Below are 26997 nucleotides of genomic sequence, written 5' to 3'. Positions count from 1 at the left end.
TTTTTGGTGGGGTCTTTGTCTGGTTTTGGGATCATGGTAATGCTGGCCTCATGAAAAGAGTTTGGAAGTTTTCCTTCCATTTCAATTTTTTGAAACAGCTTCAGAAGAATAGGTATTATTCTTCTTTAAATGTTTGGTAGAATTCCCCTGGGAAGCCATCTGGCCCTGGGCTCTTGTTTTTTGGGAGATTTTTGATTACTGTTTCAATTTCCTTGCTGGTTCTGAGTCTATTCAGGTTTTCTCTTTTTTCATGGTTCAGTTTTGGTAGTTTATACATCTCTTGGAATGCATCCATTTCTTCCAGATTGTCTAATTTGTTGACATAGTTGCTCATAATATGTTCTTATGATTGTTTGTGTTTCTTTGGTGTTGGTTGTGATCGCTCTTCTTTCATTCATGATTTTATTTATTTGGGTCCTTTCTCTTTTCTTTTTAATAAGTCTAGCCTGGGGTTTATCAATCTTATTAATTCTTTCAAAGAACCAGCTCCTAGTTTTGTTGATCTGTTCTACTATTTTGTTTTTGTTTTTTGTTTTTTGTTTCTATTTCATTGATTTCTACTCTAATATTTATTATTTCTCTTCTGCTAGGTTTAGGCTTTATTTGCTGTTCTTTCCCCAGCTCCTTAGGTGTAGGGGGAAGTCGTGTATTTGAGACCTTTCTTGTTTATTGAGAAGGGCTTATATTGCTATATACTTCCCTCTTAGGACCACCTTTGCCACATCCCAAAAGTTTTGAGGAGTTGTGTTTTTATTTTCATGTTTCCATGAATTTTTTTTTAAATTCTTCTTTAATTTCCTGGTTGACTCATTCATTCTTTAGTAGGATGTTCTTTAGCCTCCATGTATTTGAATTTTTTTCCAACTTTTCTCTTGTGATTGAGTTCTAGTTCCAAAGCATTGTGGTCAGAAAATATGTAGGGAATGGTCCCAATCTTTTGGTACCAGTTGAGACCTGATTTATGACCTAGGGTGTGATCTATTCTGGAGGATGTTCCATGGGCACTCAAGAAGAATGTGTATTCTGTTGCTTTGGGATGGAATGTTCTATATATATCTGTGAAGTTAATTTGGTCCAGTATGTCATTCAAAGCCCTTTATTTCCTTGTCGATCTTCTGCTTAGATGGTCTGTCCTTTGCAGTGAGGGGGGTGTTAAAGTCCCCTACTATTATTGCATTATTATCAATGTATTTCTTTGATTTTGTTATTAAAATTATATATAATTGGTTACTCCCATGTTAGGGGCATAAATATTTGCAATTGTTAGATCTTCTTAGACCCTTTAAGTATGATATAGTGTCTTTCCTTCTCTCTTATTGCAGTCTTTGGTTTAAAATCTAATTTGTCTGATATAAGAATTGCCACCCCAGCTTTCTTTTGATGTCCATTAGCATGATAAATGGTTTTCTACCGTGTCATTTTAAATCTGGAGGTGTCTTTGGGTCTAAAATGAGTCTCTTGCAGACAGTATATCCATGGGTCTTGTTTTTTATCCAATCTGATACCCTGTGTCTTTTGATTGGGGCATTTATTCCATTTACATTCAGAGTGACTACTGAAAGATGTGAATTTAGTGCCATTGAATTGTCTGTAAGGTAACTGTTACTCTATATTGTTTCTGATCCTTTCTGGTCTATGTTACCTTTGGAGTCTCTTTTTGCTTTAGAGGACCCCTTTCAGTATTTCTTGTAGGGCTGGTTTGGTGTTTGCAAATTCTTTTAGTTTTTGTTTGTCCTGGAAGCTTTTTATCTCTCCTTCCGTTTTCAATGACAGTCTAGCTGGATACAGTATTCTTGTCTGCATATTTTTCTCATTTAGTGCTCTGAATATATCATGCCAGTCCTTTCTGGCCTGCCAGGTCTCTGTGGATAGGTCTGCTGCCAATCTAATGTTTCTACCCTTGTAGGTTACAGACCTCTTGTCCCAAGCTGTTTTCAGGATTTTCTCTTTGTCTCTGAGATTTGTAAGTTTCACTATTATATGTCAGGGGGTTGACCTATTTCTGATTTTGATGGGCGTTCTCTGTGCCTCCTGGATTTTGATGCCTGTTTCCTTCCCCAGATTAGGGAAGTTCTCTGCTATAATTTGCTCCAGTATACCTTCTGCCCTTCTCTCTCCCTTTCCTCTTCTTCTGGGATCCCAACTATTCTAATATTGTTTCACTTTATGGTATCATTTATCTCTCGAATTCTGCCCTCGTGATCCAGTAGTTGTTTATCTCTCTTTTTCTCAGCTTCTTTATTCTCCATCATTTGGTCTTCTATATCACTAATTCTCTCTTCTGCCTCACTTATCCTAGCCGTTAAAGCCTCCATTTTTGATTGCACCTCATTAATAGCCTTTTTGATTTCGACTTGGCTAGATTTTCTTTTATTTCTCAAGAAGGGGATTCTCTAGTGTATTTGATGCTTTTTTCAAGCCCAGCTAGTATCTTTATAATCATCATCCTGAACTCTAGTTCCGACACTTTACTAATGTCCATATTGATTAGGTCCCTGGCAGTTGGTACTGCCTCTTGTTCTCTTTTTTGAGGTGAGTTTTTCTGTCTCATCATTCTGTCCAGAGAAGAACAGATGAATGAGAGAACAAAATACTAAAATAGCAACAGCAACCCAGAAAAATATACACTAAACAAATCAGGAGAGACCTGAAACAGGGGGGAAAAAAAAGAGAATATAATCAGACAGGTGAGCAGAATAGAGCAATATACTGGATTCTGTGTATTTTGGTCTGTTTTTTAGAAAACTAGATCCTAATATTGTAAAGAAAGAAAAACTTGTATTTGTACAAAAATAAAATTAAATACAATGAAAGGATAGAATGTAACTGTAAAAATGGAAATTTAAAAAAACAAGAAACAACAACAACAAAGGAAGGGGTATAAACAAACAGGTGAACAGAACAGAGTAATACACTCTCTCCTGAGTGTATTTTGGTCAGTTTGTTAGAGAAAACTACATCTCAAAATTGTAAAGAAAGAGTAACATATGTACAAAAATAAAGTTAAGTACATTGAGAAGATAGAATGTAACTGTAAAGATGAAAATTTAAAAAGACTTTAACAAAACAAAAAAAGGAAGAAGAGAAAAAGAAAAAAAGAGAGAGACTATGATCAGGCGGGTGAATAGAACAGAGCCATACCCTAGATTTTGGGTGTATTTTGATCTGTTAGAAGAAACTGCATCCCAAAGTTTTAAATGAAGAAAAACTTATATATATACAAAAATAAGGTTAAATACAATGAAGGGATAGAATGTGGCTGTAAAAATGAAAATGAAGAAGATTTTAAAAGAACTGATAAGAAATTGGTTGAAAAAGGAAAGAAGATAAATTTTTGAAAAAGAAAAAAATAAAATTAAAAAAAAAAAAAGTTGAAAGACTAAAGAACCATGGGGGGAAAGCCATGAACTCTACGTGCTGTATTTCCTTAGTGCTGGAGTTTTGCAGTTTTCAGACCTATAGTGTCATCATACAGGGACCTTCCCCCAAAGAGTTTTCCCTGTAACACATACTTTATTATATTCTCACATCCGTCATCATCTCACGCAGGAAACACATCTCGTTTCCGGCAAGGATACACATGGCTGCTTTTTCCAGGCATGTTAAAAGAACAGAGATTCTGGGATGGAATTTCTCTCAGTCATGGTTGAAAACCAAAGCTGATGGGTCATTGCTGCATCCATAAATAGCATGTTTAGAAATAGGGCTATTTCCCATGTACGATATAGGAATAATGGAATTTAAGTAAATTTGGGAAGAATTGGCACTCCTGGCAGCCCTTTGATAATAAAAATATGCTTTGATTAAAAAACTTCTACCATTACCAGGAAATCATCTTGAAGATATTGTTCTGTCTTTGGTTATCTTCCTAAAAAACATGGCTTTGGGGTATCTCTGAACTGTGAGAGCATCAGGTGCCCATATTTAAAAGAAGGGTGATGAACATTATCGTGCCTGCTCCCTGGAAGTCTGTAATACCTTTAAGCCGCCATGCCCCCACCGTCCATGTGGTGCTTAGAGTGTAGAATGCCTCCCATGAGCAGCACTCTTTGCTGAATGTGGGCCTGAGTCCTTTCCCTGGGCCCTTGCCTCCTTTCTGGCTTCTGCACTTTCACTCTGTGGGTCAGGCTTTTTGCTTTTCTGTTTCTGTCCTCACCTTGGTGACTTCTATATTAAGACCCTGGCTTCTCTCAGCTATGTTGGTTCTCTGTCCTGGTTGTGCTGCCTACAAGAGACCCTGGTGAAGCTCCTTCCAAATGGAGGCATCTCCCAGCTGCTTCCTCTCCTCCTGGTGTCCTAGGAAGCTACCCACCAGGCTTGAAGGTTCACTGGGCAGAGCCTTTGCACCTTCACCTGCTTGCCGTGAAGACCAAATGAGACAGTGTATGTTGTAAGAGGCAGGCGAAGCTAGTTAGGGCAACAGTGTCCATCAAATCCTCATTGCAAGAGTAGGTCTCCTAAAGCAGGGTGAGATGCAAGACTATAGACCTTCAGAGACATCAGGAGAACATTCAGTCATACCTTCACATTCACACTTAGCAGAAAGAGAGTAAGAATCAGATAAGATCCAACTCCTTCTGCCATTCCCAGGGGCCCATGTGGATGAACTCTAAATGAATATATTTGTTTGGACAAATGCACTCTGTCTTCTTATTTTTCTTTAAGTAGTTGGTGAGATGCATGTTTACAGTGTGGAGGCACATTTTCCATGTCATTTAATTCACCTCCTTGTACGGTTCAGTGGTTTTTATCAGGTTACCAAGTTGTGTGAGCTCCCTAAGTCGGTTTTAGAACACGCTCATCACCCCAAAGAAACCCTCCTGCCCATCTCCCAATCCCCATGATGACCCCTGCCTGAGCAGCTATTCACGAAGGCACATTTTTCTAGCTTCCCTCCAATTTTTTTGAACCCACGGCATGGGAATGGTGCCCTCGGGATGTTGACAGGCATCCAGTTACATCACTCTATGGCATGACCCTATAATCATTTTCTGGGAAAGACCCAGAACTCAGTCACTCAGGCATGAGGAAGACAAAAGCTCTGCGTGCTGTCTCCGTGACCCTGCTTGGAATGCTTGCCCTTTCGTCTGCCTTCACGTGAAATCGTGTAACCTCTCTTCTGCCGTTGTTCCTGGTTTCTCCTCCTCCTCCTATCTGGTTATTTCCCAAGGAAATACCTACACTTGGGCCCTTAAGACTGATTTTCCCTTGAGCAATCCAACTCACCTGTCAATGAGACCGCCCTGACTTGTACATCCCCGACTGCTGTCAGCTGAACAGATGCACGATTTTTTTTCAAAACACACAGTTAATAATGAGGGTGGGGAAAATGCACTGCGCATAGACAATCCGCACCATTGTAAATAAAACTCAAGACTTTAAATCTGGACATGGGAGCATGCTGGGGATTATTTGGGTAGGGCTTTTCAAGAACAAAAATCCAAAATGATGTGATTGGGGAATAGACAATAGGCCACTAGGCCTGATCCGGACCATGAATAATGAGTTCTTACCTGCGCATAACAGAATTGGCAGAAAGCCCTGATGTATTGGTGATCTGGGACTTCAGCTATTGTACATCCACTGGGAGTCTTACCCAGCGAAAAGCTTAATATGTGGTAGACTTTTTTCTTTCTGTAAACTTCATGCTGCAGATAAAGTATTGCTCTGAAATTGGCTGTGATAAACAAGGAAGAATCGGTTGGTGAAGGGCAAGCGAGCTATCCTTGGGGAAAAGTGACCATTCTCTTTTAAAATCTGTAATCATGAATGACCAACATACTTCATTCGGCATGTGCCCTGGGGTTCAGAGTCGTTTAGAGAAAAATATAGATGTTCTCTCCTGGCCAGGGACTCTGAAACAGGAATGATTCATGCGTTAGGATGTACTCAAACATGAATGTCTGCCAGTACACTCACAGAACCTTAAAGGGTCCAGCAGAGGAAGGAAAGCTTAATAAGGAATTAAAGAAAGCGGCATGATGGCCTCGAACCCAGACTTCGAAAGGGAATGTATGCGAGGTCGGGGAAGATGGAGAGAATCATGAAATGAATGGCTTACCTTCTCCGTGGAAGGTCAGGAAGATCAAAACCCCAAACACACTGGTCAAAATACTCCCTTGGTGCTCTGGTTCCCAGGTCTACCTTGATTGAATTTCCATGCCCTTGGACAGAACAGCACACCCACCGCATCAAACCGGTTGGAAGTGTGGACAGTTGCCACGTTTAGGTCAGAAATCCTAAAATCAAGGCGTTGGCACCTTCTCTGCGGGAGAAGCTGTTTCCTTGTCGTTTCCAGCTTCCAGAGGGCTCCCACATTCCTAGCTTGAAGCCCCTTCCTCATTTCCTCCAGCCTCTTCCTTCCCTCCTCGTGTCCCCTTCTCTGACTCTGCCCCAAACACGCCCCTTTTATAAAGATCCCAGTGATGACATTGGACTGGGATCATCCAGGATCATCTCCCCATCTCAAAGTCCTCAACTTCATCACACTTGCAAAGTCCCTTTTGCCATGTAAGGTGACATAGTCACTGGTTTATGGGGATTAGGATGTGGCCATCGTTGGGTTCCATTGATGTAGCTTGTAAAAATAGACCTTGGGGCACCTGGGTGGCTCAGTCAGTTAAGCATCTGACTCTTGATTTTGGCACAGGTTGTGATCACAGGGTGGTGAGATCGAGCCCTGCATCAGGCTCTGCATTCAGTGGGGAGTCTGCTTGAGATTCTCTCTCTCCCTCTGCCCCCCCAACAGGTGTGCACTCTCTCTCTTTCAAATAAATAAATAAATCTTAAAAAAATAAAAATAGACTTTGATCAGTTTTCCGTGGGCCTATCACTTAGTTATTTGTGTGTTCAGGAGTTCATTAATAACAATTGCAATTGCTTGCTAAAATGAAATTATTGTATAAGTAATATCTGTGTGTTCACTGACAAGTAATGTGAACGTTCACTTTTCCTACTGTCTCCTCCTGCATTGATCTTATACAATAGAGACATTTTCTCGGGTCAGTGTTCTTGAGCCAGTTCAGGGACATCTGTGGTTGCAAAGAGAGACAAAGGTTACTGTAAACAGATGCATTCTATCAATACAAAACCTTTCAAATGAGAATGTTCATCATAATTGGGAATTACCAAAAAAAATTCTTTAGCTACAGCTTCGGTGCTAAAAGGAACTAACTCTATTCAGTGATCTTGTCTTTTGGTGTTTGTTTAATGATTTTTAATGGAGTGGGGAGGGGGAGATATTTTGTTGGAGGTCCAGTGAGGGGAGTTTCAGCTCTGGCCACCTCTCCTAATCTGCATGCTCCCAGCAGGTGCAGCTGGGGCACCACCTGGCTGGGCACCACCTGGCTGGGACACCACCTCGCTTGGACACCACCTGGCTGGGGTATCTGAGTCTGCTGATTTTCCCCTCACTGCTGTTGCCTCTGATCATACTCCCTTCTGTCAAAACTTTGTCCTTTCTTTTCCTTTCCTTTCCTGACAAACTTCTCAAGAGTTAGCTCTTGCTAGCCATTGACCTCTGCTTTCCACCCTATTCACTGGATCTCCATGGATGGCATGGGCATTCCGACGTGTAGTCTCAGGTTTCTAAACCCAGTGGGGGATGAAGCAGGAAAAGTCAGAGTTCCTACTGGTTAAAGTCACTTCTTGACGAGCATACGGTACCAGAGATGAGTCACCCTCTGCTGTCATGACTGGCCAAGGCTCCGTGGGTCCTTGGGGTGAGGCAGGTGGTGTTGGGTAGATAGCAGAGATGTGGGATTGTGCTGTACTTTCAGCTGTTCCATCTGCGACATTGAGCAAGACACCCACCCTTCTCGGGGTCCAGACTCAGTGTCCTGAGTCTACATCTGCCTGTAAATCCTGGTGTTAATGAATGGTACTGCACTTTTAGGGGGTGGGGGTGTGAATCAAGTATTAGGTAATTTATAAAAGTCTTCACCTGAGAGAACTGGCATGTGCCATAAATTCCCCCCAGCCCCCCAAGATTGATAATTTTACATTGAAAGCAAGTAATTATGAATCTGCCTCTAAATCACTTTTAAAAACCACACTCGAAAGGTGACAGACTGTCCTCATAAGTCAGACACCACTTACCAGCCCAGTACCAGTGAGCAAAGCCCAAGGCTGGTGTTTTTCATGGATGGCTTGATTGTCGATGCCCTGATTCACCCGTGCCTGTAGAGAAGGGGGTGTTTAATGTCCACCAGCGAAACCCTTCCTGTTTGAGTCAGCAGGGCGAGCGTGTCTACCATTCAAAGAATAAGGGACTCTATTCCATGGTAAAAGGCACAAATGTGGTGTGTAGCCATTTATGTGTTCAAAGTCCTACACATTAATTCAATATAGTATCACCTTCGGCATAGAATGTTAAGATTATAGAGACCGGTCTGCCAACTGTTGGGTGCTCAGGGTAAAACAGAACCCTGTTTGTTGGCGCTGTCCTCATGAAAACTCCCCTGAGTAGGGCAAGGTCTGGCCAAGAAAGGGTAAGGATGAGGAGTGACAGACACTGTTTTAGGGAGCCATCTGGGAAGGTAACTGTCTATGAGGGGCCCACATGAACAGTTGAACAGTGTGGGCTGATAAAGGACAGGAATCTGCAAAGACCTGCTGGTGTGCCCTGATGCAGGTCCCTAACTGGTGGCCCATCAGCCACGGCCACACGACTGACCACTGTCACCAGACACCCAGCAGAATACGAGCTCACACCAACATCATGGCGTGTCAGGTGTATTGAATTACTACTGGGCTTCCAAGCTAGCAGCAGTGTCAGCAGCCTCGCCGTCATGGCTGAGATGAAGTTTGTCCTATGAGTTGATGCCACAGAGATGGCCTTCTAAGGAACGATTATAATTAATTTTGTTATACCTTGATTCTGTTTTTTAAGGATCTACTCAACTGTGAATTATAAAATTTTCCCCATTTATGTCTCACATGAAAGGATGAGCATTGGTATATCCTTCCTTTCAGGTACGAATTATCCTTGGTAATCGAAAGGAAGGATATACAGATGATCATAGATTCAGTAATTGTCAACATTTTGCCATATTGGCTTTATCTACCCGGCTGTAAAGTTGATGACTGCTTGACCCTGACTTTCACGAGGCAGATACTTAGCAGTGCATCCTACAGTGGGCACCAGAAACCTTCAGGAGCTAATTGTAAGGAAGCCAGGTAACACTAGCTCATGTGTGCGTACTGTAGGTGCTGGCCAGCATTGATCAGGTGCCCCCCAGTGCCTAGTACCAGGCATCCCCTCCCTGGCCCCACCACAGGATGGTTGTTCCACATCATGGGGTAACTCCATCCAGGCCTCCAGGATAGCTTTTCGACCAGTGTACCTGACTAGGCTCCGAAATGGATTCTGGCATTAGTCCTGACCTTTGACCTCTCAGGTCCTTTTACCCGTCACCAGGGGAGATCATCTTTTCATAAACACCACCTGTTACCGGAGGAATGGGTGGGTTGTTGGATAGGAAAGTGGTTTAAATGATGATGAATGCCTATGGATTGTATGGGCTTCCAGGGGTGGATTGGTGGGTGCTGGTTTGAGAAACAGTAGATATGAGGCCATGAGACGTGTGAGAGCCGACAGGCATGAGAAAAGTAGGTAAGTTCTGGGTCAGCTCCAGCTTCCCTTCCCATTCCCTGACTCCCTGGGCTCTAGGAGGGAGAATTAAGGAGACCCATCTATTCTTTTTTCTTTTTCTTCTGCTTTTCTTTGGGGTTTTTTTGTTTGCTTGTTTGTTTGTTTTGGAATTCCAATACAGTTAACCTACAGTGTTATATTAGTTTCAGGTGTAGAGTCTAGTGATTCAGCACTTCCATAGGACACCAAGTGCTCATCACAATAAGTGCACTCCTTCATCCCCATCACCTCTTTCCCCCATCCCCCTAACAACCTCCACTCTGGTGACCATCAGTGTGTTCTCTAGAGTTGAGGGTCTGTATCTTATTCCGCTATAGGCATGCACGTGCACACGCTTGAGTGCGCACACACACACACACACACATATACATACATATCACGCTTTCTTTATCCATTCATCTCCTAATGGATACTTGAGTTATTTCTATAATTTGGCTGTTGAAAGTAATGCTACAATAAACATTAGGGTACATGTATCTTTTCAAATTAGTGTTTTTGTGTTCTTTGGGTAAATACTCAGTAGTGGAATTACGAGAGCATATGGCAGTTCTATTTTTAACGTCTTGAGGAACCTCTATGCTGTTCTCCAGAGTGGCTGCACCAGTTTGCATTCCCACCAACAGGGCAGGAGGGTTCCCCTTTCTCCACGTCCTCACCAACACTTTTTGTTTCTTGTGTTGTTGATTTTAGCCATTCTGACAGGTGTGAGGTGGTATCTCACTGTTGTTTTGATGTGCATTTCCCTGATAATGAATGATGTTGAGCCTCTTTCCATGGGTCTGTTGGCCATCTGTTTGGAGAAATGTCTGTTTATGTCTTCCACCCATTTTTTAAAGTTGGATTATTGTCTGTGTGTTGAGTTCTATAAGTTCTTTATATATTTTGGATACTAACCATTGATTGGATATATCACTTGTAATTATCCCCTCACTTTCCGGAGGTTGTCTTTTTATTTTGTTGATGGTTTCCTTTGCTGAGCAGAAGCTTTTTATTTTGATGTCGTGCATTTTATTTTGATGAATTTGTTGAGACTTGTCTTGTGGCCTGATATGTGATCTGTTCTGAAGAAAGTTCTGTGTGCACTTGAAAAGAATGTGTATTCTGCTGTTTTTAAGATGAAATGTTCTGAATATATCTGTTAGATCTACCTGGTTCAATATGTCATTCAAAGCCACTCTTTCCTTCTTGATTTTCAATTTGGATGATCTATCCATTGATGTAAGTGGGGTGTTAAAGTTCCCTATTCTTATTGTATTACTCTTACTTACTTCCTTTATATTGTTCTTGGCTGCTTTATGTATCTGGGTATTCCCATGTTGGGTGCATAAATATTTAGAATTATTATATCCTTTTATTGGATTGTTCCCTTTACAATTATATAATGTCTTTCTTTGTCTCTTGTTACTGTCTTTGTGTTTAAAGTGTATTTTGTCTGATATAAGTATTGCTACCCTAGCTCTCTTTTCACTGCCATTTGCATGTTAGATGCTTTTCCATCCCTTCACTTTTGATGTGCAGGTGTCTTTAGGTCTGAAATGAGTCTCTTGTAGGCAGCATATAGATGGGTCTTGCTTTTTTATCCATTCTGTCACCCTCTGTCTTTTGATTGAAGCATTTAGTCCATTTACATTCAAAGTAATTATTGATAGGTATGTGCTGATTGCCATTTTGTTGCTTGTTTTGTAGTCGTTTTTGTAGTTCTTCTTTGTTCCTTCTCTTGTTTTCTCTCAGGGCTTGCTAGCTTTCCTTAGTGATATACTTAGGTTCCTTGCTCTTTATTTATTTATTTATTTTTTGCACATCTTTTTCTGGTTTTTGATTTGTGGTTATCATTAGGTTTATATTATAACATCTTATGCATATAGCAGTTTACATTACATTGATAGCCACTTAAGTTCATACCCATTCTTTTTTCTCACCCACATTTTAGGTATATGGTGTCATACTTTGCATCCTTTTATTTTGTGAATCCCTTGACTGAGTTTTATAGATATACTTAATTTTACAGCTTTTGTAAAGCTTCCTACTTTTCTTACTCCTACTTAGAGTCTTTCCTTTCTGCTCAGGGAGTCCCCTTCAACATTTCTCATAAGGCTGGTTTCATGGTGATACGTTGCTTTAACTTTGGTTTGTCTGGGAAACTCTGTCTCTCCTTCTGTTCTGAATGACAGCCTTGCTGGACAGAGTATTCTTGGCTGCAGGTTTTTTTCTTTTCATCACTTTGAATATATCATGCCACTCTCTTCTGGCCTGCAGAGTTTCTGCTGAAAAATCCACTGCCAGTTTTATGGGGTTCTCCTTGTAGGTATCTGTTTTCTCTTGCTGCTTTTAAAATTCTCTCTTTATCACTATTTTTGCCATTTTAATTACTTTGTATCTTGGTTTGGACATCCTTGGGTTGATCTTTTTGGGTAATCTCGGTGCCTCCTGGATCTGGATTTGTTTCCTTGCCCAGATTAGAGACGTTTTCAGCTAATTGCTTCTTCAGATACATTCTCTGCCCCCTTCTTTCTGTCTTCTCCTTCTGGGGTCCCTATAATGCAAATGTTATTACACTTGATGGAGTTGCTGAGTTCCCTTAGTCTGTTTTCATTTATTATTATTATTTTTCTCTCGCTCAGCTTGATTGCTTTCCATTACTCCATCCACCAGCTCACTGATTCATTCTTTTGCTTCCTCTAGTCTACTATTTATTTCCTCTAGTGTATTTCTAATTTCAGTTATTAAGTTCTTCATCTCTGATTTTTTTTTATGTTTTCTATCTCATCGTTGAGGGTTCTACCAAGATACTCTACTCTTTTCTCAAGTCCAGGGAGTATCTTTATGACCATTACTTTAAATTCTCTATCAAGTGTATTGATTATCTCAGTTTTGGTTAGCTTTCTTGCTCTTCCTAGAATGCAAAATTCCTTGGTCAAAAGGCCATATCATAGATTTCACATTAAAGAGCAAATAAGTACCTAAAGCATTACATTTCAGAAGAAGTATGTGAGCGGGAACACCAGAAACTCTACTATTTCATGGTTTACTCCTAGCCCAGCTTGTTTGTTATTGGTATGCTGGGTCTTGGATTACTCAGAAAATATTCTCTGGAAAGTCCTTTTTTGCCTGTTGATGAATCAGTAAGTTGATTTCACATTACAGTCATCTTGGCTGTTGGTTTTTCTAATCAATGAGTGCTCTATCTTGCCTTTGCCTGAGGCATTGACACACCTAGGGACCGTCAAGCTGAGCTTGAAGACCTCTCTCCCATTGTTTTTGGAGGGATTGCCTAGGATTATAGCTTAGTGGGAAGATGGGGCTGTTTCACCCATATACATCTTGTATGCATATTCAAGATTAAAGCTCTTATCAGCCCTTGTCTTATGTTCAGTCCCAGGAAATTCTGGGAAAAGGAGGGTTTTGGTGGTGGTGGTGGTGGTGTGAGTTCTTAGGATCCGCACTTGTAAGGAGGATGAGGCAGAGGGAGAAGTTGGATTGTCATGCCCTTGTAATAAAGATCTCAGCCTCTGTCACAGGGAGCTCTGGAGCTTGTATGACTCTCAGAGTTCTCTCACTTTGAAGCAAGGTGGGTACACCTTTGGGACCCAGCCATGGTTACCTTGAGGGTGTGGGGGGGTGGCATCACCTTGGGAAAGGCAAGTCTCTCTGGCTGAGAGCAGTTTCCAAAGACCCACTTGGCGGAGAGCCATCGGTTACCAACACAACCAGCAGCTGGCAAGGAAGGTGACCTCTGTCCTCACTTGATGTCAGGACACGTGCTGTGGCATCCACCAAGGCTCTTCTTGCAAATTCCTCAACAGCATATTCCACTTCTTCATGTTCAGAAGATGGTTTTCCCCGTGGGTTTCCATTAGCTTCTTAAACTCCTTCAGTCAATCTTCTGAGTATTCACACTTGGCTTGCGGTCGTTACTTCTGTATTCTGCCAACCTTTACAAGTAAGTAGGCTGGTCAGCTCATCCACGTTTGCCCAGGGATATCTCAGTTTGAACACTGGGACCCCTCAGTCCTGGACAGACTGGGAGGATTGGCCATCCAATGGCAAGCCAGTCAGCCAGATTTCAGCAACCTGCCTTTCCATTTCTTTACCGTCTTTCTCTTCCTACCTCCTTCCGAGACACAGCACAACCAGAGATCTTTGAGGACCACACTTCTCGGCTACCGCTAGTGACAGGTGCTTTCTCTCCTTCCTCTCACTGCTACTCATGGGGTGTCTTGAACTCTTTTTGACGTTTTCCCAGCGCAGGTAAGCCTGATGTCACAACAAAGCAGCATGGTACCAGCCAGCAGCAGAGACTGACAGGTTAAGATAACAACCTGATATGTCCACACAGTTCAGGTGGGGTTTTGCTGCCAAGTACAACTTGGAGTTTACAAAAATTTTCTGATTTCAAGGGCTTTTTGCATCTCAAAATCAAGGCAGGGGGTGGAGGTGGTTGCTGACTCCATTCTTAGATCCCTGTTGTGGTTTGTAGCCTTCTACAACTGAATTGACAGGGGCAGGAGAGTGATGGACAGATGAGCAAGTAAATGACAGGTACAATGATTACAGATAAATGGAGACAGGAAGGGGTAATGAAGCATGCTTACGATTTGCAAATTCGCCAACTCATCACTGTATGGGTTCCTGATAATAAAGCAGACATAACCTCTTGGTCTCCAGTGTTCTTGTTCTGTGACTATAACTTGGATTATAAATTGTGTCTAGAGAGACTTACTTTCACATCACTTACCATTATAATAGTGGAGGCCTCATTGATACGAACATTGTTGCTGTGTGTGATCATTGGAACAAACTGGACATGACCTGTATCTCCCCTCCCAGCTTCTTTTCCTACCTCTGTGATCACACCCACTTTAGTGATTATTGGACTCGTACCCTAGTGCATAGTTTCTAAACCTTGATGCTGCTGACATTTGAGACCAACTCCTCCTTCATGGTGGAAGGCCGGGTGGATGATTCTCTATGCTGGGGGACTGTCTTGTGCATCATAGGATATTTAAGGGCATCTCTGGTCTCTACCCACTAGATGCCAGTAGTCCCTGACCAGCCGTGAGAACCGGAAATGTCTCTAGACATTGCTAATGACCCGTGTGGGGCAGAATCACCACTGAGTGAGAACAATGCCGCTATGTTTTGAAAACCGTCCTTTGAGCATGGGCCTTTAGATTTTCCTGTGCTATTTTCCTTCGGCAGGTGGGGTTTCTTGCAGTAATACCGCTGTGGTAGGCATTGTGACTTAATCTCCTCAGACCTGTTTCTTCTTCTTCATCAGTCACCAGGGGTCGTGAGCACAAAGTATCCAATATGGGTCAAAGCGTTTCCATGCTGATACCTTAAAATCTATTTTCTGTAAATAAAAGGGGTGGAACAAGAGAAAGGAAAATGATGATTTGGATCTCTGCTTCCTTGCAAGGGGGAGTCACCCAGTTGTTCAAATCCACGTCCATACGATCTTAGTCTTGCCCGATAATGTCATGGTGAGTGGGCAGAAGAGATGACCATGGCTGGTGGTTCTGTCATCCCGGCAGTGGGAGGTCAAGGATCAATGTTGACAGCACAGCATTTCATTTCCACCAGAATCCGACATGAAATGCCATGCTGGAAGATTGATTGCAGTTTCAAATGCCATCTGTTGGGGGGCGGGGGGAGAGGTGTGGGAAATAACATTTCTGGGACACTGACTGAACCTAAGAATTTGTTGCTGGAAGCTTAACTTCAATAAAGCAAGATCCCTGTTTATGAAAATCTACAGAATAGTAATTTTTCTCCAGTGTGGTATTCTCTTGTGAATATGACTTAACAAGTGGGACTATGCTTCATATTTTAAAGCATGAACAATAGATTTATAGGTTAATTGTTTCAAGGCATATGCTAGTTTTGTGTAAATGTGAACAACTAAAAATATGTATACTTTTTTTTTTAAGATTTTGTTTGTCAGAGAGAAAGAGAGAGAGAGAGCATGAGCCAGGGGAGCAACAGAGGGAGAGGGAGAAGCAGGCTCCCCGCTGAGCAGGGAGCCCGATGTGGGGCTCGATCCCAGGACCCTGGGATCATGACCTGAGCCGAAGGCAGATGCTTAACAACTGAGCCACTCAGGTGTCCCTAAATATATATATTCTTGAGTAGATTCAAAGCCGAACTCACCTGTAGGACTCTATTCCAGAGGCTGAAAAACTTTTCACGTAAAGGGTCCGACAGTCAATATTTCGAGCTTTGCAGCCAATCTCTTGTGCAGCTAGTCACGTCCGACCATGTCGTGTGGACGCCACCACAGATGATAAGGGAGCGAACGGATGTGGCTGTGTTCTCGCACTTTCTTTGTGGACACTGAAATATCAATCTCATATACTCTTCATGTGCCGCCAAGTATTCTTTTCTCAACCATTTAAACATGTGAGAAACATTCTTCCTGGGCTATAAAAACACAGAGGGGACAGTCCTACAAGCCAGCGTTTGCAAGCCCAGCTCTAGTCAGAAAATATTTATTGAGAGCTTGCTGTGGCAGACACATGGCCCGCCCCCCCCTTGATCCTTTGAGCCCGTGGGAAGGACAGATAGCAAGTAAGAAGAAACCCCCTAAATAGATTATTGCACAGAGTGATCAATGGTATCGAGGGGAAACAAGGTGCTAGGATAGTCAGCTGGGAGGGATATATTTGCTTGGTATTGGTAACCAGGGGGGCTTCTCTGAGGTGGTGGCGAGTCTGTCGAGACCCGTAGGTAAGCAGGGGTTAGGCAGCGAGTGGAAAGAAGAGACATGCAGGAGGAGAGATCCTCGAGGCAAGAAAGAGCTTGTTGCACTGGAGGATTTCAGTCTGTGCTCGGGCAGCGTCTGACTCTTCTTCCTTCGAACGAATTCACAGGATGAGTCCAGTGCCCCTCGTTCGTGTCTGCTGAGAGCCCGCACATGGTGGTCTCCGGAAGCTAACATCTCTGAAGTCAACCGTCCAAGACGATCTTTAGTTGGCACCCATGTGAGTATAGGAAGCGCCCATGTAGTCCCTTCACTACGTTTCATTGTTGACAAAGTGTGTGCCTCCCCGTGACCGCTGTTTAAGTCACATCTGAGTACCTGGTGAGCATGAAAATGTTGTGCAAGATCCGGCATTGCAGGGACAAGGTGAACGTCCCATGGAAGGTCATGTTTGCCAAGGGGAGCATCTGTAGGGGGCACACGTGCTTTCTAGACAAAGGCACTACCATGGAGGAGGGCAGTGTGCATGATCTGATTGCAGGAGCATGTGGTATATGTGTGGGGAACGTGAGCACTATGGGGTGCAGAGTTTATAAATGGTTGAAGGCATTTCCTAGACCTTTGAGGTGACTCTAGGTGAATCGCCCAGCCTGCAAACTAGTGGTGGGGAGGGTTCTGCTCATGGTTCTCCTGGTTGATCTCAACTGCTTTTCTGCTTCCGATGCTTGAGGGACAGATGATTCCTTTCTGCAGGAGGAGCTCCTCCCCCTGGTGGAGGTGAGCATGGAGGGACAGGGCAGCTCCCTTCCTGCAGAAGGAGTGCCTCCTTTAGTGGAGGTGAGTGAGGTACAGGACAGCTCAATTCCTGTAGGAGTGCCTCCTCCAGTGGAGGTGAGCAAGGAGGGATAGGACAGCTCCCTTCCTGCAGGAGGAGCTCCTCCCCTGGTGGAGGTGAGCATGGAGGGACAGGGCAGCTCCCTCCCTGCAGGAGGAGCTCCTCCCCCTGGTGGAGGTGAGTGAGGAGGGACAGGACTGCTCCCTTCCTGCAGGAGGAGCTCCTCCCCTGGTGGAGGTGAGTGAGGAGGGACAGGGCAGCTCCCTTCCTGCAGGAGGAGCTCCTCCCCTGGTGGAGGTGAGTGAGGAGGGACAGGCAGCTCCCTTCCTGCAGGAGGAGCTCCTCGCCTGGTGAAGGTGAGTGAGGAGGGACAGGGCAGCTCCCTTGCTGCAGGAGGAGCTCCTCTCCCTGGTGGAGGTGAGTGAGGAGGGACAGGGCAGCTCCATTCCTGCAGGAGGAGCTCCTCCCCCTGGTGGAGGTGAGTGAGGAGGGACAGGGCAGCTCCCTTCCTGTAGGAGGAGCTCCTCCCCCTGGTGGAGGTGAGCATGGAGGGACAGGACAGCTCCCTTCCTGCAGGAGGAGCTCCTCTCCTGGTGGAGGTGAGTGAGGAGGGACAGGACTGCTCCCTTCCTGCAGGAGGAGCTCCTCTCCTGGTGGAGGTGAGTGAGGAGGGACAGGACTGCTCCCTTCCTGCCAGAGGAGCTCCTCCCCTGGTGGAGGTGAGTGAGGAGGGACAGGGCAGCTTCTTCTGCCATCAAGATGTCAAGGTGGGCACTGTTGGGTGTTCAGAGCAGGTCACCGTCCCCTGTGTCAGCGGGCTCAGAGAAATGGGCACAGAGATGCTTTCAGAGAAGATATGGGTTCCCGTCGGTGGGGAAGGCTCCGGAAGACGGAACCATGTCATGGGCTCAGAGATACTGGGATATGGATCCCAGCTCTCCGCCCGCTGACCTCATGTCTCAGGAAGCGGATTAAGCTCTCGGTGTCCACATTCCCTCTTGTAAAACGGGGGTGCAAAGGACAGGTTCCTAGTGTGACTGAAAGGTGAAGGATGATGTTGTTGGGGGGCAATGATGCTGATTACCAGGATGCTCCTGGCACCCAGGTCGATAGGCCCTGGAGGGAGAGTGGCAGGCAGGGAGATTTAAGGATCTCTAAAACTCCAGTCTGGATGCTTGCATTGCCGATGGCAGGCAGGCAGTTCTCCATCAGGGCGATTTTGCCCTCGGGGATGGGACTCTTGCCAGTATGGAGGCATTTTTGGTCTCATGACTTTGGGGGAGCTTTGCTGCTGGCATCTGGTGGGTGGAGGCTAGGGGTGCTGCTCAGCACCCTGCACAGCCCAGTCCCCCCGCAGAGATCCACCCAGCCCCGAACCTCAACAGTGCAGAGCTGCATAAACCCTGCTTGCTCGCTTAATCTTCTCTTTCTTCCTGTAATATATTCAGTGGTCTTTTACTTTCAGGGATCTGCATTAGAATAAGAATTAAAGTGAACAAAAAGAGAAAGACCTTTTAGGATTTTTTTTTCCCTATTAAATTGAAACCACACAGCAGAGGATTCTCCTACTAGAGGAAACGTCTGTGGAGGCTTAAAGTCTTGGCTTGTATTCATTCTTAATGCTTAGCAGCTTAACAGATCCATTTTCTATTGTGATTTCTGTAATTTGTTCCTTAAAAGACTCGTTCGTTCCTTTTCTCTGTCTCAGAAACAAATTTTTGGGGGGTTTTAAAGAATAATTTATTTTCTAAACTTATCATTAGTGCAGGAACTGGCTTTGAGTTCTGACATAGCTTTCTAAGCCGTAAGCACCTGCTAAGTAGAGTTTTATTTCTATTCCTCTAGAAAACAACTGTACATTTTGCAGGGAAATATTTTGAATCCTGTGTGTGTGTGTGTGTGTGTGTGTGTGTGTGTGTGATTTTAGTCTAGAGGGGACATTGACATTCTTTGGACCCAGCTAGAAGAGCTGAGAAAAAAAATTGACAGACCCAGTAGCTACTTAAAAGTATGCAGCTGAAAAGGCTCATGATTAATTCATGATAAACTAATACAGCATTCATTATTCTTTCTTAATGTTCTGATGCAAAGTGGGAGTCTTTCAGTGGGGACTAAAATATCTGTGCCTAAATATCTAATAACAATATCCATTATATCTCATCAGCATAAAGCCATCCTCATGGGATATTTGAATGTACCTCACAATTTAAAATTCAGGGTTCTTGAATACAGCATATTACACTTTTCCCCTCTCCTTAAGTGGATTGATGATAATCAAGAAAATACTTTTATCTCTGATATTTCTCTTTTTTTCCCCTCCAAAAAAAAAAAAACTTAGTGCAATTAAAGTTTTCTTATGAAACAAACAAACAAAAATTTCCTTTTTATGAGACTTCATGTTATTTGGCAAGGCCTGCCCGCGGTCTCTTGATTTACTCTGCTTAAATATATACTAGCAGAGTAATTTTTTAATCCTTTGGTGACAATGAAAAGATGTTTCCAGGAGACTGTAAATCCTTAGTAAGGATATTTTGTGGCAGCAAATACCCATGCTAATAAGCACGTTCGGGGGTCAAGATCATGCCAACCAGGAAAATTATGGTTAACTGTTTTGTGTGTGTCTGAGAAAGTGAATGAGAGGAGGCTCATGATCAGATACATGGTGAGAGAAAATAAAGCAGTCTGCAGATTGTACAGTTGACCGAGTGATGTCGTTGACAGTGGGGCACCTTGGTGTCACGTGCGTCCTGATGGGAGGTGACAAGAACATGAAATCATGAGTGTAATGTCCCTGCCGAAAGCCTTCCACTGGAATCTGTTCATGAGGAAGTGAATCGACGAATCCAGAATGTAGCACATAGTAAGAGAAGGTTGACCTGGATTCTTCCAAAATAGTCAGGTCATGGGATGGAAAAGAAAGTCAGGGACTATTCCAGATTTAGAAAAATGAAGGAACAGAACAGCGGTCCCCGAATGTGGAACAGGGGAAAAAGGAACCCGGAGGCAGAGTTATTTGGGGGCTGTGTGGACGGTGAGTTGACTGATATTGCATTGTTTGTCTGCACGGTTAGTATTAAGGAGTCGTGGTTTGGAGGGAATGTCCTTATTCTGGGAGACCCACGCCCAACTCTTTAGAGGGTCACGCTTTTGATCTCTGCAGGTATCCATGAAACATCATGATACACAAATACAAATACATTTCTCATCCTTTCTTCTGATACAGAAAAAAGGTATGTGTGGACATACAGGTGTGTATATGCATGTGTATACGTGTGGAGAGACAGAAAGCAAGCAACCATTGCAAAATGTAAGCAATCCGTAAACCTAAGTGAAGGACTATACTTGAGTTCGCTTTTCTTTTCAACTGTTTCGCGAGTTTGGAAGTTTGCAAAAATAAGTATTGGGCAAAATATGTACGGAGTGTTATTGTCCTTTGTTGGGTGATGTTTGCAGAACAACCGTAGGCCCCGTCATCTCGCTTTTCCATGTGGCTTGTTTACGTGGTATCGAGTGCTTAGTGGGTTCTTGTCAAGAGGTGCATTCACAACGTGTTGTTGGTAATCCCTGGGCCACCTTGCAAACTTACCCAACTCCTGCTTCCTTTTCCCTGAGAGGGTCCCCAGGAGAGCTTGATCACGGTGGAATACCGTCACGGGAGCTGACTCAAGATGCATACCAGGATGCGTGGTTTGCCGAAGCAGGCTGAGCTCAGGTGCCCTGGGTCTGTGGGTGTTTGCATCAGAGCAGGACTATCAAAGCCTGTCTTGCTTCTTTTGACAGGCACAGTCTGGCTTCAGAATTTAGAGCAATAATTTTATTGTCCATTAAAAAAAAAAAAAAAAACGCAGGTAAGGAATAAAGCATTCCATTTTAGGAAGGCATCTACAGTCACACTCGAGCCAAGCACTTAGTTTGCGACCGTGACATCCATTCTACTGAAAACATGTAGGACGCTTGGTCCCATAGGCCGTGCGTGGTGCACTGTTCCCGTTGGAAGCGTAAGGAAGGCTCCTCTGGGAGCCTCGTCAGGCCTGGGGGGCGTGGTCCAAGTTGGTCCCACCCACGTCTAGCAAAGCAACTCTGTGTTTCATGTATGTTGGACTTTCCTGTGGGCGGAAGATGCTATGAGTAAACTCAGTGGCTACTCCTGATTTGTCTGTCCGCCCTGTTTTATAACTGAGGACCACGGATGCTGACCTGTGTTTGTGATGGTTGAGATAAAGATGAGGTGGGTCTACCCGTGGTCTCAGCTGGGTCTTAGCCACGGTTCGGTGAGCAGCAAGACCGTCCAGCCATGGGGACTGAGAACAACAGCAGAGACATATGTTACGCTGGAAGACAGGACGTTTAGATGCGGAGGGTTCTCATGCAAAAAGATCAGCCACTGTTTGCATTGTTCCCACGGGCCCCTTGTCTGTCCACCCATACATCTGTCCATCCATCCTGCTGCGTCCAAGCATGCCTTGGGCTGAGCTGTCCTCCAGGGACGTGTGTGTAACACATCAGGGACCTAATGGACTATGTTCATCTACCAGCAGCCAGACCGCATTTTCTCAAAACCCAGGCGTGATGCTCTGTCTGGCCCCGTTGGGGCTCTCCAGTGGCTCCCCGTTGGAAAGGAGATGGAATTCTGGAACCAGGGCTGGGAGGAGCTCCACTGTGGGACTCCTCCCAACCGTGGCCCCCTTGCAGTCTCTGCCCCTGCAGACACATTGCATTATAAAGCTCTCCCACTGGCCAGGCGCTCTTCCACCCCGCCCCCCGGGGGCTCCCCCACCAGCAGACTTCTCCTGGCTCGAGGCCTCCAGCTAGGTGAGGCCCTCTCCCCGCTCCCGACACTCGTGCCCCGTGTGGAGTGTTATTCTGTCGCGGATGGGATCATCGGTCCAGTCCTGATGCTTTGAGTCACCTCTGTCTTTGCAGACCTACTGCATGCTCTCTGGGAGCAGGAAACACACAGTGCTCCCTACGATGTTCCAACAGCACAGAGAGCCTTGTAGCTGTGTAATAAATGAGTGCTGAACGCATGAATGAAAAAAAATACTTCCAATGTTTTATTAATGGTAAATTACGTTCCTTGGATTTTAGTCAAATAAGGTTATTTGCAAAAAAGAAAAAAAAATCACCTTTTCTGATACAATTTGGCCTCTCACGTACCCCAGTGTAGAGAACGGTCTTTAACTCTGGGGTGCCTCGAGCTGTGTCTTCGCCAAATATGAGGGAGGCTGGCCCTCGTTAAAGATGATCTCCAATTAACCTGTGCGGGTTCCTTACAGGAGACAAAGCATCTCATTCCTGGAAGAAGCATGTGCTTTTTTTTTTTTTTTTTTTTTTTTTAAAGATTTTATTTATTTATTTGAGAGAGGGAGAATGAGAGACAGAGAGCAGGAGAGGGAGGAGGGTCAGAGGGAGAAGCAGACTCCCTGCCGAGCAGGGAGCCCGATGCGGGACTCGATCCCGGGACTCCAGGCTCATGACCTGAGCCGAAGGCAGTTGCTTAACCAACTGAGCCACCCAGGCGCCCTTCTTTTTTCTTTATACACAGAAACAACATATTAAAATCAGGTCCCTGAATTTTCTACCACATTCCACCGCACGTGCTTTCGTCCTATAGCTGACAATATCGAAGAAGAAAGACAGTCCCTTCATCTACACTACGTGTGGGGTGTTGTACGGATTAGGATTCTTTTTCCTTTAAAAAGCTTCTATTAGTAAACTTTTCATTTAAAGAGTGAGTTCTGTACAAAGATAGTCAACGACCATGTAGTTCCAGGTATGAAATACGAGATTATTTGAAGTCAGGAAATAATCCATACCACACTTTCATATTCGTATAAGATGTCAGGAGACAGTAATAAAATGCCTGTAATTAGATTGATAGCCTTCTAATTTTAAAACAATAATCAGTTGATGATGAGTGGTTAGCATAATACTATGGAAACCTGTTCTGCAGTGATACTTTAGATCTCTTTATTAAATCTATACTATACTCCTGTGCTGCTTTATATCTGTATTTTATTAAAATCAACTCTGGATTTGACGACAAGATGGAAATTTACCATCGAATATCATGTTTTCCTAATATCCTTCTTTTGTAATTTAAGATGTGCATTCTTTCTTTGAATTCTACATTTTTTAAAAAATTTTTAAAACATTTTTACTTATTTATTTGAGAAAGAGAGATAGATAGATAGAGGAAGAGAGAGAAGCAGGGTCCCTGCTGAGCAGGGAGCCCGATGCGGGGCTCGATCCCAGGACCCCGGGACCGTGACCTGAGCTGAAGGCAGACTCTTCACCGACTGATCCACCCAGGCATCCCCTGAGTTCTACGTTTTTATAACCGTACTTTAGTCTGTGGGGGGGTCCTTAGATGTTTACAGTCTGTTTCCAGCGCCTGAGGGGATTTGTGGAGCATGTTTAATTATGTAACATTTCCTACAGCATGAATGGGGAGCGAGCTGATTTCAGTTGTCTGTCAGGTTGGTGTATTTCAAGATCTCTCATTCAGGTTGGGGGTTGATGAAGTGCACGGTTCATGTATATTTATATGTTTACAATAGTGGCTCAGATGTCATTTCCTTGATTACTTACGTACGTCCTTTGCTTTGAAAAATAAGCATCAGACTCGTTCTTGTGAGGGGGAAAGAAAAAACATGGACTCCAGAATACATTTGCCTCTAAGGGACATTTCTCTTTGCTCAAAATGGGAAATGGCCTCACCACATCCTTAGCTTTTGGAGACATTACTATCCCAGTGCAGAGAGGAGTGTGTTAAGCACATTTAATAATGCTGAACATAAAAAAAATAATAATAATAAAATAATTCTGAACATAATACTGATAGCTAAAAGCACTTGTGATTTTTCTATTCAGATTTATTTCACATTTCAAGTATCAGAGAACTTTGTGAACTTTTTTTTTTTTCCAATAATACTGGTCTTTAGTTTATTTGAAATATCATTCTAGGTCATCTTCATTAGGAATGTCAAAAACTGAATTAGTCCCCACAGTCCTGTTTTTTTGTGAATCATTTGACAATGGTATTTAAGTGACATTTTTTGTGATCTGTGTTCTTCATAATATTGAAAAGCGTGCAGGAGGTATGAGGTCATTCCCTTAAGAGAACTTTTTGTCAGACTAGCAGGAAATGTCGAGGTTGTATATAGGAACTCTAGACTTTCTTATCTTGAATCAGCTTATGGCGTATGTGATGTGGAAGAAGACATGTTTCAGCTTTCCCTGCCTCATCGATGGGATTGACACCCTCACGCTCTCTCTTTCTCTCTCACGCACATATCCGGAGACGTTTCGGGGCAGAGTTAAGGTGCAGTGAGTCATTACTGTAACTGCAGACGGTAGACATCAGCCCCTTCACGTACTGGGAAGGATGTCACTTTGCATCCGGTCTGCCTTCCGGCTGTGCTGCGGGAGGATGTCCTTCTATCCCCTCCATCCGTGCCATTCTTCCAGTGCATTCTTCTAGGGGAGCAATCTCCCCGCGAGGTGCTGGCCCTCCGTGGCTTCTGTGTGTGTTTGTGGGGGTCCCCCGCTGCTCAAGGGCGCTGCCCTGGAGGTTTGGCACCCTGATCCCCTGATCTTGGGACACTGATTTAGAGCTTCCCGACCCGCTGTGTGGGTGGCAGGGCCGTGGACCCACCCACGATGTAATATGAGAACAGTTTTGAGACATGAACTTGAGCCCTCCCCGCACTCTGGGCTTGTGGTGTTGCGGGCAAGGACGGACCCCATGAAGTCATGACCACTGGTGTCGTGTTCTTAACGTCCCCCGTTCAAATCCAGTGTCCCCACCCCGATCTGAAACAGTTTTGTCTGTGCCTTTGATCTCTTTCCCTCTCCTCTTCACACACCTTGGTGGTGGTTTTCTTTTTTTTCCAGCTAAACATATCGAAAAAATTGCAACAAAGAAAGGAATCTGCAGAGCTTCAGATACAAGGATTTAGACCCATGGTTTTAGACCTTTAGCTTCTTGAGACGCTGCGCTGTTATAATCAGAGCTTTCTTCCACGAGGGAAAAACTCCAGAGATGAGAAATCTGTGTTAATTCAATTCTCTAGCAATGAGTATTTATTAAGCATTTACCATGTGCTTGTGCTAAAAGAATAAGCACTTAAAAAGATTTCTCTAAAAAGAGAATCTTTTTTTTTTAACAACTGCATGACAAGGACCAGCTGCACAGCTTTTGACGGAACATCATGATTTAAAAATCAGAACTCATCACACTGAAGTCGTCTCAATTAGGGTCTCTTCAGGCCAACTGCATGCACAGGTTCATTGTCTTTTTATTCTCATTAGTGCAAATCATCGTATTTGAGCAGTTTTGTAAATTTAATTGTGACATTTTATCCTTCGGCACAAAGGCAATATGATTAAGTTGTACTCTGTAGTTTCTTTTTCTGACTATAAAAATAAGTAGAATATTTGATAAATGCAAGAATTTATTTGAAAACCATGTCAAAACGTCTGGTCGTCCCATGCCTTCAAAACTGATTATAAATGAAATTATGTCCTCTTTCCTTCCAATTACGTACATGTATCTCTACACACAGATTCAGGTCGTGATCCCAGGGTCCTGAGATTGAGCCCCGCATCGGGCTCCCTGCTCAGCTGGGAGCCTACTTCTCCCTCTCCTCCCCACTTGTGGTCTTTCTCACTATCTCTGTCTCTCTCTAGTTTAAAAAAAAAAAAGATAATTTCCTAGAAACGGAAACGCTGGTCCAAGACTTTGAAACTGTTGAGATACGTGATTGTCCAATGTGCTCCTGAAAGTCTGTCCGAGTTTGCATTTGCACGACCAGTGAGCAAGAGTCCCCATGACGCCTCCTCTTTTGCAAGAGACAGTGTTAGCACAACCTAATATTTACCAAATTTGGTAGGTTGCAAGCAGCATTTTCCTTGTGTGTTCATCTTAATTTTCGATTCCTGATGAGACTGGGTATTTTTCATGTTTCTGTTAGTTTTATAGTTGGTTTCTTGTTCGTCATTTGACATTTTTTTAGTGAGGATGTTGCTTGTTCCTGTCTTCCCGCCCACCCTGCCTTCCCTCCTGCTTCTTTCTTAGCCAAGGGCTTATGATATCCATCTCCATTTTAACCCGGTGGGTAATAATGGCCTATTTCCTTTGAACCGCTTTGTGGCTGCTCACAGTGTTTCCCACCCCAGATTCTTCTCAAGGGCAGTTTCTGGTGCATCTTGTTGCAGATAACACTATTGGGCTTGGACATGTCTGGTGCCCAGACCTCATGGAAAGAGAAAAGAGAAAGACCCTATTTGGGGTCACTTTCCCATAAAACAGGGTCTTGAGCTAGTATGTGATCCTGCAGGCTCGCCCAGTGAAGACGGGTGAATTCCATGCTCTGGGAGGTAGCTTCTGTCCGGTTGAATTACGCTGGGAGTAAAGAGTGGTTTTTTGCTGCCTCAGCACCAGCATCCCAATTTCACAGTAAAAGAGAGAAGGAATGGGGATTTAATTGTTGCAATTATTATTAATCATGTTTTGCTGTCCCCCCCAAGATAAATGTGACATTTCTACCCAGTTGTTGTTTGGGGATGTTGGTGAAGAGAGTGTAACATTCAGAAAGGCGGGCAATTGAGTGAATGCTCTCGCCCTACACCAAGTGGCAGGTTCCTTGGAAGTAGAGCCCAGCTGCCTGAGTTGCAAACAGTCGGTGCTGGTTATGTGCACGGACTCTGTTCCTGGGCCCACACAGCTGGGGCCCCCATGGTTTGGCCAGTGTGCAACTCCTGGTTGGAAATCATTTTGTCTTTGGATTTGGGGACCATTATCTGATA

General features: G+C 43.9%; 1 protein-coding gene across 3 annotated transcripts in view; it reads left to right on the top strand.

Moving 5' to 3' along the window:
• Window positions 1-26997, top strand: part of STS (steroid sulfatase) — a 137391-nt gene that overhangs the window by 8496 nt on the left and 101898 nt on the right. The window contains exon 2 of one of the 3 annotated variants that reach the window (XM_081809215.1): window positions 16522-16632. The exons of the other annotated variants lie outside the window; for them this stretch is intronic. Within the exon in view, the coding sequence (XP_081665341.1) occupies window positions 16631-16632 (2 nt within the window). The 5' untranslated portion in view covers window positions 16522-16630. The remainder of the gene's footprint in view (window positions 1-16521; window positions 16633-26997) is intronic. 3 annotated transcript variants of the gene reach the window in all.

This window comes from Leptonychotes weddellii, chromosome X (genome assembly GCF_054177405.1).
Source record: "Leptonychotes weddellii isolate Sample4059 chromosome X, ASM5417740v2, whole genome shotgun sequence".
NCBI classification, from domain to species: Eukaryota; Metazoa; Chordata; class Mammalia; order Carnivora; family Phocidae; genus Leptonychotes; species Leptonychotes weddellii.
Note: the sequence above shows the minus strand (reverse complement) of the source record. Positions and strands in the feature narration are given on the sequence as shown.